This window comes from Ptychodera flava, chromosome 20, assembly GCF_041260155.1.
Source record: "Ptychodera flava strain L36383 chromosome 20, AS_Pfla_20210202, whole genome shotgun sequence".
Taxonomy (NCBI): Eukaryota; Metazoa; Hemichordata; class Enteropneusta; family Ptychoderidae; genus Ptychodera; species Ptychodera flava.
The window spans coordinates 5,471,658-5,487,883 of NC_091947.1; the positions used below are offsets into that span (position 1 = coordinate 5,471,658).

General features: G+C 38.4%; 2 protein-coding genes across 2 annotated transcripts; one reads left to right on the forward strand and one right to left on the reverse strand.

The window, feature by feature from the left end:
- Positions 1-1,457: 1,457 nt before the first annotated feature.
- On the reverse strand, positions 1,458-5,989 carry LOC139119829 (U6 snRNA-associated Sm-like protein LSm1). Its single transcript, XM_070683743.1, has 4 exons — positions 5,756-5,989; positions 5,081-5,149; positions 4,562-4,677; positions 1,458-1,997 (listed from the first exon to the last, which is right to left on the reverse strand). Exons 1-4 carry the CDS (start codon positions 5,799-5,801, stop codon positions 1,824-1,826), a joined length of 405 nt encoding a protein of 134 aa, XP_070539844.1. The 5' UTR covers positions 5,802-5,989; the 3' UTR covers positions 1,458-1,823.
- Positions 5,990-8,604: 2,615 nt separating this feature from the next.
- LOC139119830 (mediator of RNA polymerase II transcription subunit 28-like) lies at positions 8,605-16,013 on the forward strand. Its single transcript, XM_070683744.1, has 4 exons — positions 8,605-8,719; positions 12,726-12,792; positions 13,550-13,662; positions 15,473-16,013. Exons 1-4 carry the CDS (start codon positions 8,648-8,650, stop codon positions 15,842-15,844), a joined length of 624 nt encoding a protein of 207 aa, XP_070539845.1. The 5' UTR covers positions 8,605-8,647; the 3' UTR covers positions 15,845-16,013.
- The last annotated feature ends 213 nt before the right edge of the window (positions 16,014-16,226 follow it).

Consider the following 16,226-nt stretch of genomic DNA (forward strand, 5'->3'; position numbering starts at 1 on the left):
GGAAATGTACCATTTAACTGAAGCTCACATGAACGTTAACGTTGCACATGCTGAGGAGTGATTTGAGCCGTCTAACATTTCATGTGTATAATTAGCAGAATGTTACCATGGTAGCCAGAGGGGAAATAGAAGTTCAAATGTCAACTTGTCACAAGTTGACGACCCGGGGTCATCAACCTTTTTATTGCCATCGATGTAGTGAATATAATGATTTGATAAGAAATCCCTAACTCTACTGGTCATACAGCTCAGTAAAATTTGTTATTTGACTCGAGTGGTACAACCCTGAGTGGAAATACACCAACACCCACACCCGTTTGGCTTTATGCATGTGACACTTAAAATAGTGATTTTGCATACACAATCACAAATGTTTCAGAAAGATGATGGCGTGCTTCAGTCGATGTGAAGGCTAAGGTCAGACACTGCCTCACCCTAAAATTGACTCCAAAAAGTCTGAGGGCACAGTCTTAATCATGCATTTCATTGTTCTTGCCCATACCAATATTGGATTTGTTATGGGATGAAAGTCTACAACGGTGTGGAGGTTTTCTATCGAAAAGTTGACCCACTAGCTGATTGTATCGTCAGAAAGGGTCAATAATACGACTGAATGTAAGCTAACTCTGCAAAACAAGTTTATTGATTTGAATTTCCCTGGAGGAGACTGAAAGATTCCGCTGTTGAGGGTCACTCTTGTACTCCAGCAGTAGTTTTAGGTCGGGGCTGCACACAGCCGGGTCCTTGAGTCTAATCTCAAGACAAGGGCAAAATTTTCCAACACTCACTCGTCACCTCACAGTATATTTCCATGGGAGCATGAACCTGTTTTCTTTCAAATCTTTCACATCTTAATCTCAAGTACTCAAGCTAAATAAGCATTGCTGCAGGTCGGAAAAGCCGCACCCAAGTACTACCTGTACTTCCACTTTGGAACCTTACAAGATTACTAACGTAGAACAGTTTCGTACACAAGTACAGTGCTCAATGAGGGACATACTAGTCATGTCTGCAGCTCCGACGATCACTCAATGAAACCATTTCACTATGACTGAACATATATTTGTGAGTCAGTGACTACAGACACGTATAAGAACACCTGTAGGGACCTGGCAATCTGTTAATATTTTTTTCTAACCAAATCTGAGAAGAAAGTCTCCAACAATACAAAATTGAAGATACTGATGTGAAGTGAAATCATTTCAAAAATCTCTACTCAGATAATAACAAATACTAAATCAATCTGACTACAAATGCCAAAGTTCTACAATTTTTACAATTGTCACATTTTTCTAGCCCATTGGTATATTTTGGGTAACTCAATGTTTGTTGCAACAAACAAAATACTGTTATTAAGATTTTGAAGAGGAGAGACATACAGACAGACAAATCAGGGTACATATAAACATATAAAGGCATAGAGATGAACAACACAAACTCATTCCAAAAACTCCAAATGGTATAAATGCATTTTAATTTAATAAATGGGAACTAAAATATGATAATGTGATGACATTGTCACAGTTCAAGAAGCCCTAAAAGCACTTGAGAATTTACGGTAATATTGTCTCCTTGGCATCAAGCTTACAGGTATGTTTGTTTGAAATACTTGCATGTCTCTATCCTAGCATTTGTAGTACCGGTAGAAAGATGTGCAACTAAGAAGCATAATTTTCCTAATTGTTTTCAACATAATTTGTACATAAATGTTTTCAACATAATTTGTTCATGATCTTCATACTTCATCACAGTTGTTGTAGTAATATAGCAATCCAATGTAGCTTTGAACAAGAAATAAATAGTTGTCAAGACCATGGACAATATTACATGAATTCTTCTGTAACATTGTCAATATGTGGTTGAAGGCCTCGTTCTCGGAGTGCTTTGTTTTTAGCTTTTTCTTCCTCTTGTTTAGCTTGTTGCTCTTCTCTTTGGGCTTCTAAGATTTCATCGATTGTCACTTGCTGTAATTCTTTCTTGTCTTCATTTTCGATGTCCTGCAAAAAATCAAATGGAAATACATGTGTATGGGCTTAATGTAATCAGGTCAACAGCTTAAATGCTGGTGTAGTGTAGAATGTAATCAGGGTCAACAGCTTACACCCTGGTGTAGTGTAGAATGTAATCAGGGTCAACAGCTTACACCCTGGTGTAGTGTAGAATGTAATCAGGGTCAACAGCTTACACCCTGGTGTAGTGTAGAATGTAATCAGGGTCAACAGCTTAAACCCTGGTGTAGTGTAGAATGTAATCAGGGTCAACAGCTTACACCCTGGTGTAGTGTAGAATGTAATCAGGGTCAACAGCTTAAACCCTGGTGTAGTGTAGAATGTAATCAGGGTCAACAGCTTACACCCTGGTGTAGTGTAGAATGTAATCAGGGTCAACAGCTTAAACCCTGGTGTAGTGTAGAATGTAATCAGGGTCAACAGCTTACACCCTGGTGTAGTGTAGAATGTAATCAGGGTCAACAGCTTACACCCTGGTGTAGTGTAGAATGTAATAATTAGGGTCAACAGCTTAAACCCTGGTGTAGTGTAGAATGTAATCAGGGTCAACAGCTTAAACCCTGGTGTAGTGTAGAATGTAATCAGGGTCAACAGCTTAAACCCTGCTGTAGTGTAGAATGTAATCAGGTCAACAGCTTAACCCTGCTGTAGTGTAGAATGTAATCAGGGTCAACAGCTTAAACCCTAATGTACTGTGGAATGTAATCAGGGTCAACAGCTTATACCCTGGTGTAGTGTAGAATGTAATCAGGGTCAATAGCTTACACCCTGGTGTAGTGTAGAATGTAATCAGGGTCAACAGCTTAAACCCTGGTGTAGTGTAGAATGTAATCAGGGTCAACAGCTTAAACCCTGGTGTAGTGTAGAATGTAATCAGGGTCAACAGCTTAAACCCTGCTGTAGTGTAGAATGTAATCAGGGTCAACAGCTTAAACCCTAATGTACTGTGGAATGTAATCAGGGTCAACAGCTTATACCCTGGTGTAGTGTAGAATGTAATCAGGGTCAATAGCTTATACCCTGGTGTAGTGTAGAATGTAATCAGGGTCAACAGCTTAAACCCTTGTGTAGTGTAGATTGTTATCAGGGTCAACAGCTTAAACATTAATGTACTGTGGAATGTAATCAGGGTCAACAGCTTACACCCTGGTGTAGTGTAGAATGTAATCAGGGTCAACAGCTTACACCCTGGTGTAGTGTAGAATGTAATCAGGGTCAACAGCTTAAACCCTGGTGTAGTGTAGAATGCAATCAGGGTCAACAGCTTACACCCTGGTGTAGTGTAGAATGTAATCAGGGTTAACAGCTTACACCCTGGTGTAGTGTAGAATGTAATAATTAGGGTCAACAGCTTAAACCCTGCTGTAGTGTAGAATGTAATCAGGGTCAACAGCTTAAACCCTAATGTACTGTGGAATGTAATCAGGGTCAACAGCTTACACCCTGGTGTAGTGTAGAATGTAATCAGGGTCAACAGCTTACACCCTGGTGTACTGTAGAATGTAATCAGGGTCAACAGCTTACACCCTGGTGTAGTGTAGAATGTAATCAGGGTCAACAGCTTAAACCCTGGTGTAGTGTTGAAAAGAAGACCTTACTCATTGCAAATCCATTATGGCACATTCATCATTCTCTCTGTTTCTTCTGCTTTTTTTTCTTTGTTTTTGATCATTTCAGTTTAATGTTCCTTTGTTTGTGTAATGTTGATATGGACACATTGTCTGAAATAAACTTTAATAATAATTAATAATAATCATTATGCTCCATAAAAATTGTCCTACAATGCTTCATAGACTGAGTTTCAGACAAAACTTATTGGTACACCATGAACATGTCTGTTACATAAACACCCAGTGCTGACTGAATTAATGTCATACAGTTGTCCAAGAAATGGATAACATCATGTGAAAATGATTGCCCATCAGTCATTTGAAGAAACATCAAATAGCTGATCCCTACCAACATCTATAACAAATCATAATGCTGTTATTAATGGAATGTTTTGAAATTCTTGAAAAATCATTACTGTGTAATTTTGTTCTTAGTAGCGCAAGCCACATCTACGTGATTCCATTCAGTTCTAGATAATTATCTGAACATTCCACATGCCAATTAAAGCTGATCACATTTGGTGTAAATGTTTCAGTTATGAGCTCCACAATTTGTTGAGATACCGGTACACACATGATCTACAATAATTGGGCCTTGGCCTACACTTTACATGCAAGGCAGAACGTTACATACCACTTTGACTGGAAACTGGATTGAAAAACTTGAATACCAAAGATGTTTGTGCATGGACAATAAAGATTCTGGATAGGGACATGACACAGTCGGTGGTGCTGATGTACAGGCGGCATAACAGTGTTTGAGACATGATGAAATATGACACTTATAATATAGTTCCCCTACAATGTAAGTAGGTATTCAAAAGTTAGTGCAAAGAGTGAAAAAATGATGCAACTATATGTAGTATATGGTCATACAATGTTTCTATGATAATAAGTGGAGAGAAACATGCGGCGGTATTCATAGAGGAAAGCGTAACTTACTATTTCTCCTAGAAGCACAACATTCTCCCCTCTGACTACAAAAACACCTCTTGGAATGTCTCCATACTTTTTTCCGACATGGATTCTTTCAATGGTATATTGTAAAACAAGATTGGCTGTGGCAACAAAAATACACAATTATCGTCAATCATTTTGTGATTTTCAATATTATAGTAAATATACACCTCAGCAATGACAGAGCTGACCAAAAGAACATCAATAGTATTAACATTTGACATTAGTCTTTGCATGACTGTTGTGCCTGGTCCGTCCGTCTGGATGTACGGACATACATACATACATACCAGTACATGTACAAACAGACGATAGACATTGTTTCCAACGGGTATATGAATATCTCCTATGGCAAAATTAAAATCACAGTAAAGTCAATGTCAGGTTGCTCCCTGGCTGCAAGTCTCTGCATTTTAACTGCCTTGTTTGCCTTCAATATGTTAAGCAACAGTGTCATCTAGCGACATTGTAATGATTGGATGTAAACAAGAATATGATGATTACCAAACTGGTCAATGCTGCGTAGATAGCCTATCAGGGTTCTACCATCTCTAAGAACGACCAACAATTTTTCTGTAATGTGAAAAACATTCAACATTTTACTAGAAACTCCTTTTTTATGAAATTACGGAAGACACAACAACAATCGTATGTAAACAATGCAACTACTGTATATTGTATATGTAAAACTTATTTGATTTTAGATTCTGACTTCCTGGATTACAGGGATCTTCACAGTCCCTCCATCAGAAACTTGAGGGGCATTCACAGTCCCTCATCAGATCCCACCATCAGACACTAAAGTACAGGGACATTCGCAGTCCCTAGCTCCATTACGGACTAGCGGGACATGCAGAGTCCCTCTATCAGAGATTAGAGGGACATTCACAGTCCCTCCATCCATGGAGGGACTGTGAATGTGGTGGACATGCACAAGTCCCTCCATCAGAGGGCCTGTTCTAGGTATATACTTAATTTTTGGAAGCTGCAAAGACGAAGATTAGGCGTACCCGGTAACATTCAGCCCTGCCATACAGAGCAACTACCTCCATATTCCAACCGTGACAAGTGCGATACATTCACAATCTGTGGGCTATTAGTACCCAGCGAAGGCCCCTGTCATTTGTGTGTACCAAACATAGGGTACACACAAGCAAGTAACCTGCAAAAATTACTCACTGTCTATTTCCTGTATAAGGCTAGCTGTTCCAGGTAAATAATTCATTTTTACTAATTTTAGGACGCTGCAAAGATGAAGGCTATTTTCAATAGTATGCAGTTTCTTTTCTTCTCCAATAGACTAGGTAATTCTTCAACCTGAATGAACCCTGAGCGTGTATGCGGAACAGTCAAGCCATGCTAGAGTTTAGTTTCATGCCATGTGTACATGGGGAATACCACTACTTCCGGTATTTTGGACTACCTAACCTACTCTTTTTGATCAAGAATCGCTCGACACGATGAAAGCTTCATCTTTAGACGTAGTTTCGGATTTTACAGATATTTTCTGCCGACAGTTTTATGATCGCTTGGGGAATGAGTAAAAATTCGGACTCCAATTTTTTTACTATTTTTGTATGGGTTCATTTTGAATCTCTCAGAGTAAATGAACTTTTCATTGCATTCATTATTTTCACATGCTTACAGTTAAGCATGGAGGTAGTAACGGAGCCAACCACTTCCATGAGTAAACACACGGATTTTAATGTAAATATTTGTCGATTTGTTCTATTGTACAAAAAATGACAAATGACTCTAGATTTCCATTCTTAAATTTGAAAGAGGACAGTTTTAATTTTCTCAAAGGAAAGTTTGAGTAAATGTTCAATGTAATTCAGTTTCACGACACGTCATGTTTTTGTTTTGTTTTATTTTGTTTTGTTTTGGTATGGAGCTACCAAAAGCTCCATGGTTTTGGTAATGGAGCAACACAGCAAACCTGCGTCTATGCCTAGACCAACTATCTTAAAAGAAAAGCACAGTCACCTGTAGTCTATTCCGCTCACAGTCCTCTGTGGTCTATACCGCTCTGCGTCTATGCGCCCCATAGACCTGTGTACATATGCCTGAGAAGAAGACAGGCATATGTACACACGTCTATGGGGCGCATAGAAGCAGAACGGAAAAGACCACAGGGGACAGTGAAGAAAAGGCACACCTCGGAGCACAGGCGTTTTGTTGAGTGGTAGTTTGTAAAAGTGTAGTTTATGCTACGTTCCGACGTTCTCTTGTAGCCTTATCTCACTTCAACCTGTCCGTCCCCATTACGCGATTATAGATAAGACGACCTAATCCTCAAAAACTTTCATTTTTTCAAAAAAATTACTTACATTAAAACGCTTTTTTTTTCAAATAGTTTTTTCTTAAATTAAGGGACTGTTCAGAATTTATTTCCAGGGGGAGGCTGGAGGATTTTCTATTTTCTGGGTGATTTTTTCCATGCCCCCCTTGTAAATTATGGAAAAAATCTAAGCCCCCCCCCTCATCTTTCCTGGTTTTTTTTCTCCATGCCCGACCCAATATATACATGCATGCTTACACATTAAGACATATCCAGTCTAACAAGTTGCAGGAACTGTAGTGGACATTTAATCGATGATATAACAAAACATTTCAGGGTTATGTGACTATAAAAAGAATGATTTGCAGGGACTGCAAGTGGCACACTTTTGGAAAGGCTAGCAATAAACATATCTGGTTGTAAATTTTTGAAGAAAAGTTAATTACTAAATATGAATACTTCTTTTCTTATGTCTCACTGATACATATGATGCACACACGACAAGCACAGAAGTCAGTTGGAAATGGTGAACAGAAAATCAGAGGAGCAGATAATTGGCAGAGTGATAAATATCTTTGAAGTTTAATGGTACATCATTTGCAGATATCCAGATATTTCTTGAAAGTGAGCTGTACATGCACAAGTTCAGCATACATTTTCATTTGATGATGCTGAATAACTTACAGACTCACAGTGAAAGTTTTAAAAAAACATTTTAAAAATTAGGAATTAAAATTGGCGAAAGTCAACTAGTCTTTATTTCAAAGTTTCTCTTTTTTTCAAATTTGGTTACCATAAAACCAAGTAGCTGCCACTGAAAGCAACAATGCTGAGGAATATTTTAGAACATTTCTTGAACAAAACACCTTATCCATAACATGAATTCATGTTATTCTGCTCATTCCATTCACAATCAAATGTTCATATTAAAGTGCAGATAACCCTGTGTAAGTCAAAGTTCACATTTTGTCACCAGTATTTTTCAAAATTGACAGAGCATTCATATTTCAAATTTTTCTAACAAACTTTTATTTTAAAATAGTCATAATGCGCATGTTTTAAGATGACAGGAAACAATACATGTTAATTTGGTTTTTTGCCTTTTCTGCCAGCCGTCACCGAGAAATCTTTGATTTTACATATCAGAATGAATGGGACACAAAAGTATTAGCATCAATACACAATGTTTAAGCCTATCCACATTTCTCCTAGCCTCATACACACTGAAATCACTTCTTGAACTATAACAAATTTCTTGTGTACACAATAGTTCAACAATCTGACACCATAGCATTGATGCAGTGCCACATGATCTTCTGGATACAGGATTGTTGGATTATTGTATAGATCAGAAATTCTGGGCAAATATGGAATTGATGTTTTTTTTCCTTGACCTCCCCTAAAAGCTTGAGGTATTTTTGTCTGGGCCCCCCCCTATTTTTTCTTGGGGAAAATGGGTGCCCCCCCTGAAAATCCCCCGCCCCCTGAAAATAAATTCTGAACAGTCCCTAAAACATTTTTTTTTTTCTTTTCCTGACGAAGTGAATCGTTTTTCAAAGGAGTCTATGTGATGCTTAAATTTGTGTTCAGTTTCGGATGCCATAATTCAAACACGTTTGGATATTTAGATAACTCAGAATCTATCAAACACGTCATTTATGAGAATTTTATCAAAACATGGCTATGAGTTGTCAGGGAATATTTTACAAGAAATTGCAATGCCCTATTAGAGCGAGTATATATATCCGAAAATGTAAGCTATTCCTAATCTAGTGTTGCTCGAAAAAAATATGGCGGCTTACGTTGGGGCAACACACAGCGGCAACGCTTCGCTCGTTGACGATCTCGAAACCTCATTTCAGGTATATATACACACACAAAGCACGCATTGTCGCTTCTAAAACTTTTTCAACTTACGCTTGCGAATCGAAGTTTCGTTTCACAAATTTATGTGGCGGTGAAATGGTCATTGTTATATGTGGCAGAGCCTAGCTGCAGACGGCAAAACCTCGAGCTACTGTACTGTGTACACTGTACAGTGTACTGCAGCTAGGTAGACTGTAGAGCCTCGAGGGACTGTGTGTACGTTCAAGTCGCTTGTGATTAGGTACGTAGAAAAATGGAGACGTCAGAGGAGCCATCCGCCGTGCAAGCGACTATGTTTACACACTTCACGGACATAAGAGTGAATCAAAAATCCCAAAAATCAGTATATTTTCCATCAATACTTTCTTCATATGGGCCAATACAGTCGCATCTAATTCTTAAGTTTGGCGATCCTGGTGTTTGATAAAAAAGAAACAATTAAACAAAATTGTTTGATATGCCAGCTGCTTTTAACGACAGATCTGTTTTTAAATAGCTTCAAAACCATCCTCGTATAAAACTTTCAAGTATCAGAAACTTGAGTCACTTCTGAATTGTGTGAAAATCAGCAAGAGTTATCTTGCAGTCAAATTACAAGTCGTTATCATTGCCACTGGAATCTACGGATTTAACCTGCACACTGGATAAGACTAGTGTGTGTTAGCAACAGCATTTCAATACATGTACAACATGAGATGATGAGTGAGAGTCAACTTTGAAAATTTGTGTATACATTGGAGAATTAAAAAAAATACATATATTGATCACACAGAAAACAACTAAAATTGTTCTTGGAAATATATTCCATACATATTGACTCATAGTAAGAAAACTGTCTTTATCCACTGTTTTCTAAAAATCCAATGTGAAGTACATACAATCATGAACCTTTTGTATAATGATTTTGTCACGTGTTGATTTTCATTATATCATAGATTTGCTTTCAAAGCAGAGCATCAAAACCATCAATCCTATTGCTGGCAAACATTGAACTGGCTCTTTTACACCTGTCATAACTAGACAGTATATGGGCTGCATTATTGCAACCAACTTTTAGCTTTTTCAGGTTACTGCTATTATAGCTGACCCAGAGATAACTACCGTACAATTAATTAAAATGGGCTTTAAATAGCTTGGAATTTGTAGTAAAACACATACTCAACAGTACAGACACCGTGTCGCTTAGTCTCGGTCACCCAGACTGCTCTGCAGGGCTCTTTCCCGGCTGCCTTTACATAGTCTGGGGAAATACCATTGAAAAATCTCAGAGCAAGATGGCGCCACATGGACAGGAGCATACATCCTTGTAGCAACTGATCTATGATATAATTGATATGTGTTAGACAAACTCATGGAGTATATAGCTCTTCAAGGTTATGTTGAAGTGGCTTCTGAAGTATCTCTTTAGTAATGAGTGTGAACTATGACTGTTATGTCCTGGATCAGTTTATAGACAAGTACGATACGATTGACCAAGGATATAAAAGTCATAGTTCACACTCATTACTAAGGTCTGACTTATGAAAGCCACTTCCACATAAGCTTTAACATGTTGAAGCTATATTTTCCTCGACTTTGTCTCAAACCATGATAACTACATGTACATCATACATGTAGATAAGTTGCTCCCAGGATGCATCGCCCTTGTCCGTTTCACGCCATCTTGCTCTTAGATTTTTGAATGGGATTTCCCAAGACTGTGTAGGGGCAGCGGGAATAGAGCCCCACAGAGCAGTGTGGGTAACCAAGACTTCTTGTCGCTTGCATATGTCTGTCTGGAGTCAGTATTCGTGTATGACTTGACTGATTACTATCAAACTTGGCAGAAGGGCATCAGTTGTGGGTCTCAATCAAATTCAGCACAAGGATATAGTACTGTACTATGACATACAACTGCATGTCAACATGTTTTTCAATACAGTCAAATATGTATGCATGGTGGCAATTTTGTTTTTAGCTACTATAGACTATAGTCTATAGAAGCTATTGGGATGGGTATCCGTCCGGCGTCAGTGGTCAGTCTGTATGTGTGTATGTATGTATGTATGTCCGTTTGTGAGGCGTCCGTCCACTCAATTATCTTGAGAACTGCAGTATTACTGGTTTGATATTTGTTGTGTAGATGAAAAATATGATTTTGAGAAACCTGTTTTTTTAATTTTTTGATATTGTTGAAAATAGGCAAATGAATGCCAAAAAAGGCGTTTTTGGTAAAAAATCTTCTTCTTCATAACCACTGGTCAGACAGCTTTGTTATTTGGTATACAGGTCCCTAGGGATAACCCAAAGTAGATTTGTTAAAATTGTGATGAAATATACAAATGTGTATTTTTAAGGAATTTTTTTCCATTTTTGGTCAAAATTTGACTTACATTGTATGCAATTCTTGTACTGTATAAACCCTATCAATTCACCCAGAAAGAAATAATATGATTTTAAATAATTGAATTAATTAGGAAATCATCAAAGCCAAAATAATTTTATTGTAGAATTATTAGAAAGTTCAACTTTTTGACAGTTCATAATGAAATGCTTACCATCTTGGAGGATTAAAATATGTAAAGGCAACTTTCCTGAATCCCAACTTTGACATATTCTGAACCGTCATTTATTGTGCTCTGTATGTTATCTAAAAGAAATTGCTCAGAATAGTTTGTCATGATGGGGTGATCAAATAATAAATAGAGATAGAGAAAGTTCCAATTTCCATTTTTGGTTGACTTGGTAAGGATGAAATTAAATTACTTTTTGAGGAAAAAAATGGATTGGTCAATTAAAAGAGTGGTCAAAGTGATAGGGTTTTTATGGTAAAGCTGGGCTGCAAGATTCCTCATGTGCTATTTATAGCAATTATGCAATCTGTGTAAACAGTGCAATGAAAGTGTTACATGATTCCTTATAATGCTTTTGATGACCTTGAACTTCGTAAGTTTCAAACATTTGTCTCTTCTGTGTGCTTTTTCTGATTACCTACAGACTCAACTTATTCAACAGAACTTACTTGCAATGTTAATTTGAAAGTTAAAATGTGCGTGGTTAATAGGATGAAAATACTGATAACAATAACCAGCTGAAGATTCTTTATAACCTGACAGATATGCTGTTTTTTATGCGTAAATCTTGATAAGCAAGTCTTGTTTACTTTAATTAGAATGTAATTAACTCTCGTTTATTAGCTACTATAGACTAATATAGTCTATAGAAGCTATTGGGATGGGTATCCGTCCTGCGTACACCGTCAGTCTGAATGTATGTATGTATGTACCGGTATGTATGTATGTCCGTTTGTGAGGCGTCCGTCCACTCAAATATCTTGAGAACTGCAGTACTTACTGATTTGATATTTGTTGTGTAGATAAAATATATGATTTGAGAAACTATTTTTTTTAATTTTTTGATATTGTTGAAAATAGGCAAATTAGTACCAAGAAAGGCGTTTTTGGTAAAAAATCTTCTTCTTCATAACCACTGGTCAGACAGCTTTGTTATTTGGTATACAGGTCCCCAGGGATAACCCAACTTAGATTTGTTAAAATTGTGATGAAATATGCAAATGTGTATTTTTAAGGAATTTTTTTTCCATTTTTGGTCAGGCCATCCTGAAATGAGCCTATCAAAGATATCCACCTTCTTCATCAATACATGTGTCACAAAAGGTTATTCTCTACATAACACAGCAGAGCTCTGTCAACTGTTGGGTCGCTTGTTTTTTCGAAACAGCTGGTCAGACAGCTTTAATATTTTGTTTACAGGTCCCTAAGATGACCTTAGTGAGATAATTTCATACAGTCAGGAAATACTTAATTTTGTATCCATGTCTATAGTAGCTTCAGGGACTTTGGCCCTATGTTTAATTTTTGTCAGTCCCAAACCAGAAACCGATTTCAATCATTGCCAATTGTGTTAGCTGGCCACTTATCTCTGCTTCCAACTTAGCTATATTCCATGCCTGATATTTCATTTAACCATCTTATTCTTTCAATTATTCTTTTAAATACGCAGGCACTGTTTTCAGCCTTAGTGGGACAAGATAATGTCAATATAGTTGATCAAGATGAAATCAAAACAGGTATGCTTTTACAACATGCATTACTATGTTTGCAACACTGAATGACAAATCTAAGTGACCAGTGTATTGAAGGTGTATTGTCAGGCACCAAGTCCTCATTTTTTTCTGTAAGAGGTTTCTGACTGTGTTAATTGACAATGCAGTGAACAATAATTTTCAAACACTGATGCAACTGACAGATTCACATTCAACAACTAAAACAAGCAGTCTCATTGAAACAAAAATTGTAGTTGAGCCAGTGATCATGGACCTCTCAGGGTATTTACATGGATGATCATTTGTCAGTTACATTAATTTCTACTTTGAACATTTCATTCTCCAATTGTAATTTTAAAATTAAAAGTAAAAGTAAACCAAAGACCAAGCCGTGAATCAGATCTATATGGACTGCCTTACCTACACCATGGAGGTTAAAAGGAGCTTCTGTATCTGCATACCTACAATACAGTGGTCTGTCCTAATTCAAATCATAATTATTTTCGAATTTGCTTGGTGTATTTCATTGCCATTCTACAAACACATCATTGTGCCAGAATCTTTGTCATGTTCTCATGGCATTGTCAAAGTAGCTATATGAAGACAGTGGTCCATAATATCATAATAACTACACAATTTCCCTGGTAAAACGTGACTGAAATATTTATTGATGTCAGGTATCAAATATTTATAATTAGAAACTTGATACACATTGATTAGAATATTTTCATTTCCTTTGTTAAAAGTGTTTGTGTTTTGGTTTTCATATTCTGAATGACAGGAATTGAGCAAGCAACACAGAAATTTATTGATGTGTCAAAGGAAATAGAAGCATTTTTCCTGCAGAAGAGGCTGTTGCTATCAACACACAGACCAGAGCAAGTCATCAAAGAGGTAAATCAAATATAACCAGTCATTGTGACAATCTGATGTTCTGTACAAAACACTCAAAAATTGACTCTGTGAATTATTTTGACCGTATAATATGTCAAATTTAATACCAATCATCTCATCCTTCAGGTTTCCTTACCTACTGTTTATGAGGCGCTGAAGCCTTATAGGTTGGTCAGTTCTAAGTGAGTAGGTCAGTTGTGGGTCTCTATAGCCCAGTGAGTAGGTCAGTTGTGGGTCTCTGTAGCCCAGTGAGTAGGTCAGTTGTGGGTCTTTAAAGCCCAGTGAGTAGGTCAGTTGTGGGTCTTTAAAGCCCAGTGAGTAGGTCAGTTGTGGGTCTTTAAAGCCCAGTGAGTAGGTCAGTTGTGGGTCTCTAAAGCCCAGCTAAAGCCCAGTGAGTGGTCAGTTGTGGGTTTCTATAGCCCAGTGAGTAGTCAGTTGTGGGTTTCTATAGCCCAGTGAGTAGTCAGTTGTGGGTTTCTATAGCCCAGTGAGTAGTCAGTTGTGGGTTTCTATAGCCCAGTGAGTAGTCAGTTGTGGGTTTCTATAGCCCAGTGAGTAGTCAGTTGTGGGTTTCTATGGCCCGGTGAGTAGTCAGTTGTGGGTCTCTAAAGCCCAGTGAGTAGGTCAGTTGTGGGTCTCTAAAGCCCAGTGAGTAGGTCAGTTGTGGGTCTCTATAGCCCAGTGAGTAGTCAGTTGTGGGTCTCTAAAGCCCAGTGAGTAGTCAGTTGTGGGTCTCTATAGCCCAGTGAGTAGGTCAGTTGTGGGTCTCTAAAGCCCAGTGAGTAGGTCAGTTGTGGTCTTTAAAGCCCAGTGAGTGGTCAGTTGTGGGTCTCTAAAGCCCAGTGAGTAGGTCAGTTGTGGGTCTCTGTAGCCCAGTGAGTAGGTCAGTTGTGGGTTTCTATAGCCCAGTGAGTAGTCAGTTGTGGGTTTCTATAGCCCAGTGAGTAGTCAGTGTGGGTTTCTATAGCCCAGTGAGTAGTCAGTTGTGGGTCTCTATAGCCCAGTGAGTAGTCAGTTGTGGGTCTCTATAGCCCAGTGAGTAGGTCAGTTGTGGGTCTCTATAGCCCAGTGAGTAGGTCAGTTGTGGGTCTCTAAAGCCCAGTGAGTAGGTCAGTTGTGGGTCTTTAAAGCCCAGTGAGTAGGTCAGTTGTGGGTCTCTAAAGCCCAGTGAGTAGTCAGTTGTGGGTCTCTATAGCCCAGTGAGTAGGTCAGTTGTGGGTCTCTAAAGCCCAGTGAGTAGGTCAGTTGTGGGTCTTTAAAGCCCAGTGAGTGGTCAGTTGTGGGTTTCTATAGCCCAGTGAGTAGGTCAGTTGTGGGTCTCTATAGCCCAGTGAGTAGGTCAGTTGTGGGTTTCTATAGCCCAGTGAGTAGTCAGTTGTGGGTTTCTATAGCCCAGTGAGTAGTCAGTTGTGGGTTTCTATAGCCCAGTGAGTAGTCAGTTGTGGGTTTCTATAGCCCAGTGAGTAGTCAGTTGTGGGTTTCTATAGCCCGGTGAGTATCAGTTCTGGGTCTCTATAGCCCAGTGAGTAGGTCAGTTGTGGGTCTTAAAGCCCAGTGAGTAGGTCAGTTGTGGGTCTCTATAGCCCAGTGAGTAGGTCAGTTGTAGGTCTCTGTAGCCCAGTGAGTAGGTCAGTTGTGGGTCTCTATAGCCCAGTGAGTAGGTCAGCACATATCAGTGTAAAGAGAAATGACATTATACCAAAGGGCAGCTGTATCTGAAATTCATTGAAATGACAGTTTGATACCGCTGCTAGTGTTACAAATGAAAACAGGTCATGTAAAATATTCTCATATTTTGTTTTTTTCTCAGGATATTGATGATTTGAGGACAGAACTGGCCAGAAAAGAAGCCTTGATTCATAAACTGCAAACCAGAGTACAACACTGGCAGGAATTATTAGGAAGTTTCCCAAGCTGTCCAGTACCCGGCAGAGTTAAGCAAGACGTGCCTTCAGTATCAACATCAATAGGTGCTGCAAGTACTGTGACAGCATTGGTTGCTGCACAACAGGCGCACCATGCAGCACAACAACAACAGCAACAACATCAACCACAAACAAATGTTGGTACACCACCAGTGGGCACTCCAACTGGACACCCTAGCAGTTCTCTCTACATGGGACCTTTAGCACAGTTAGAACAAGCAGCTTCTCAAGTCAGCACATCATTTGAAAGGAGATAATATCAAAGTTCTGCAAGATAATCTTCAGACAAATACGCACTTTGCATATTACTGAACATTCATCTGTAATATAAGCAGAATACAAGCCATTCTCTCTACTGTATAGCTTGTCATCAGCAGTTGTATTTGTACAATTGAAATGAATTCATATCTGATTGTTTCCTTTCTCCTTACAGTTTTCTGCTTGTCATAAACGCCAGACTTATCAAATCTCTGAAAATGTCTGATATAATCACCTTCAGTAATAATGTTTTGGAGTAAATCCCCGTACAAAAGCCACTAGAATCTCTGACCTATGAGGTTGTCACACTTCATGACACAAGTTTTGTGTCAGGATTTCTTGTTCCATTCCTTGTATGAGAAGCTATCTGCAGTGTTTCAC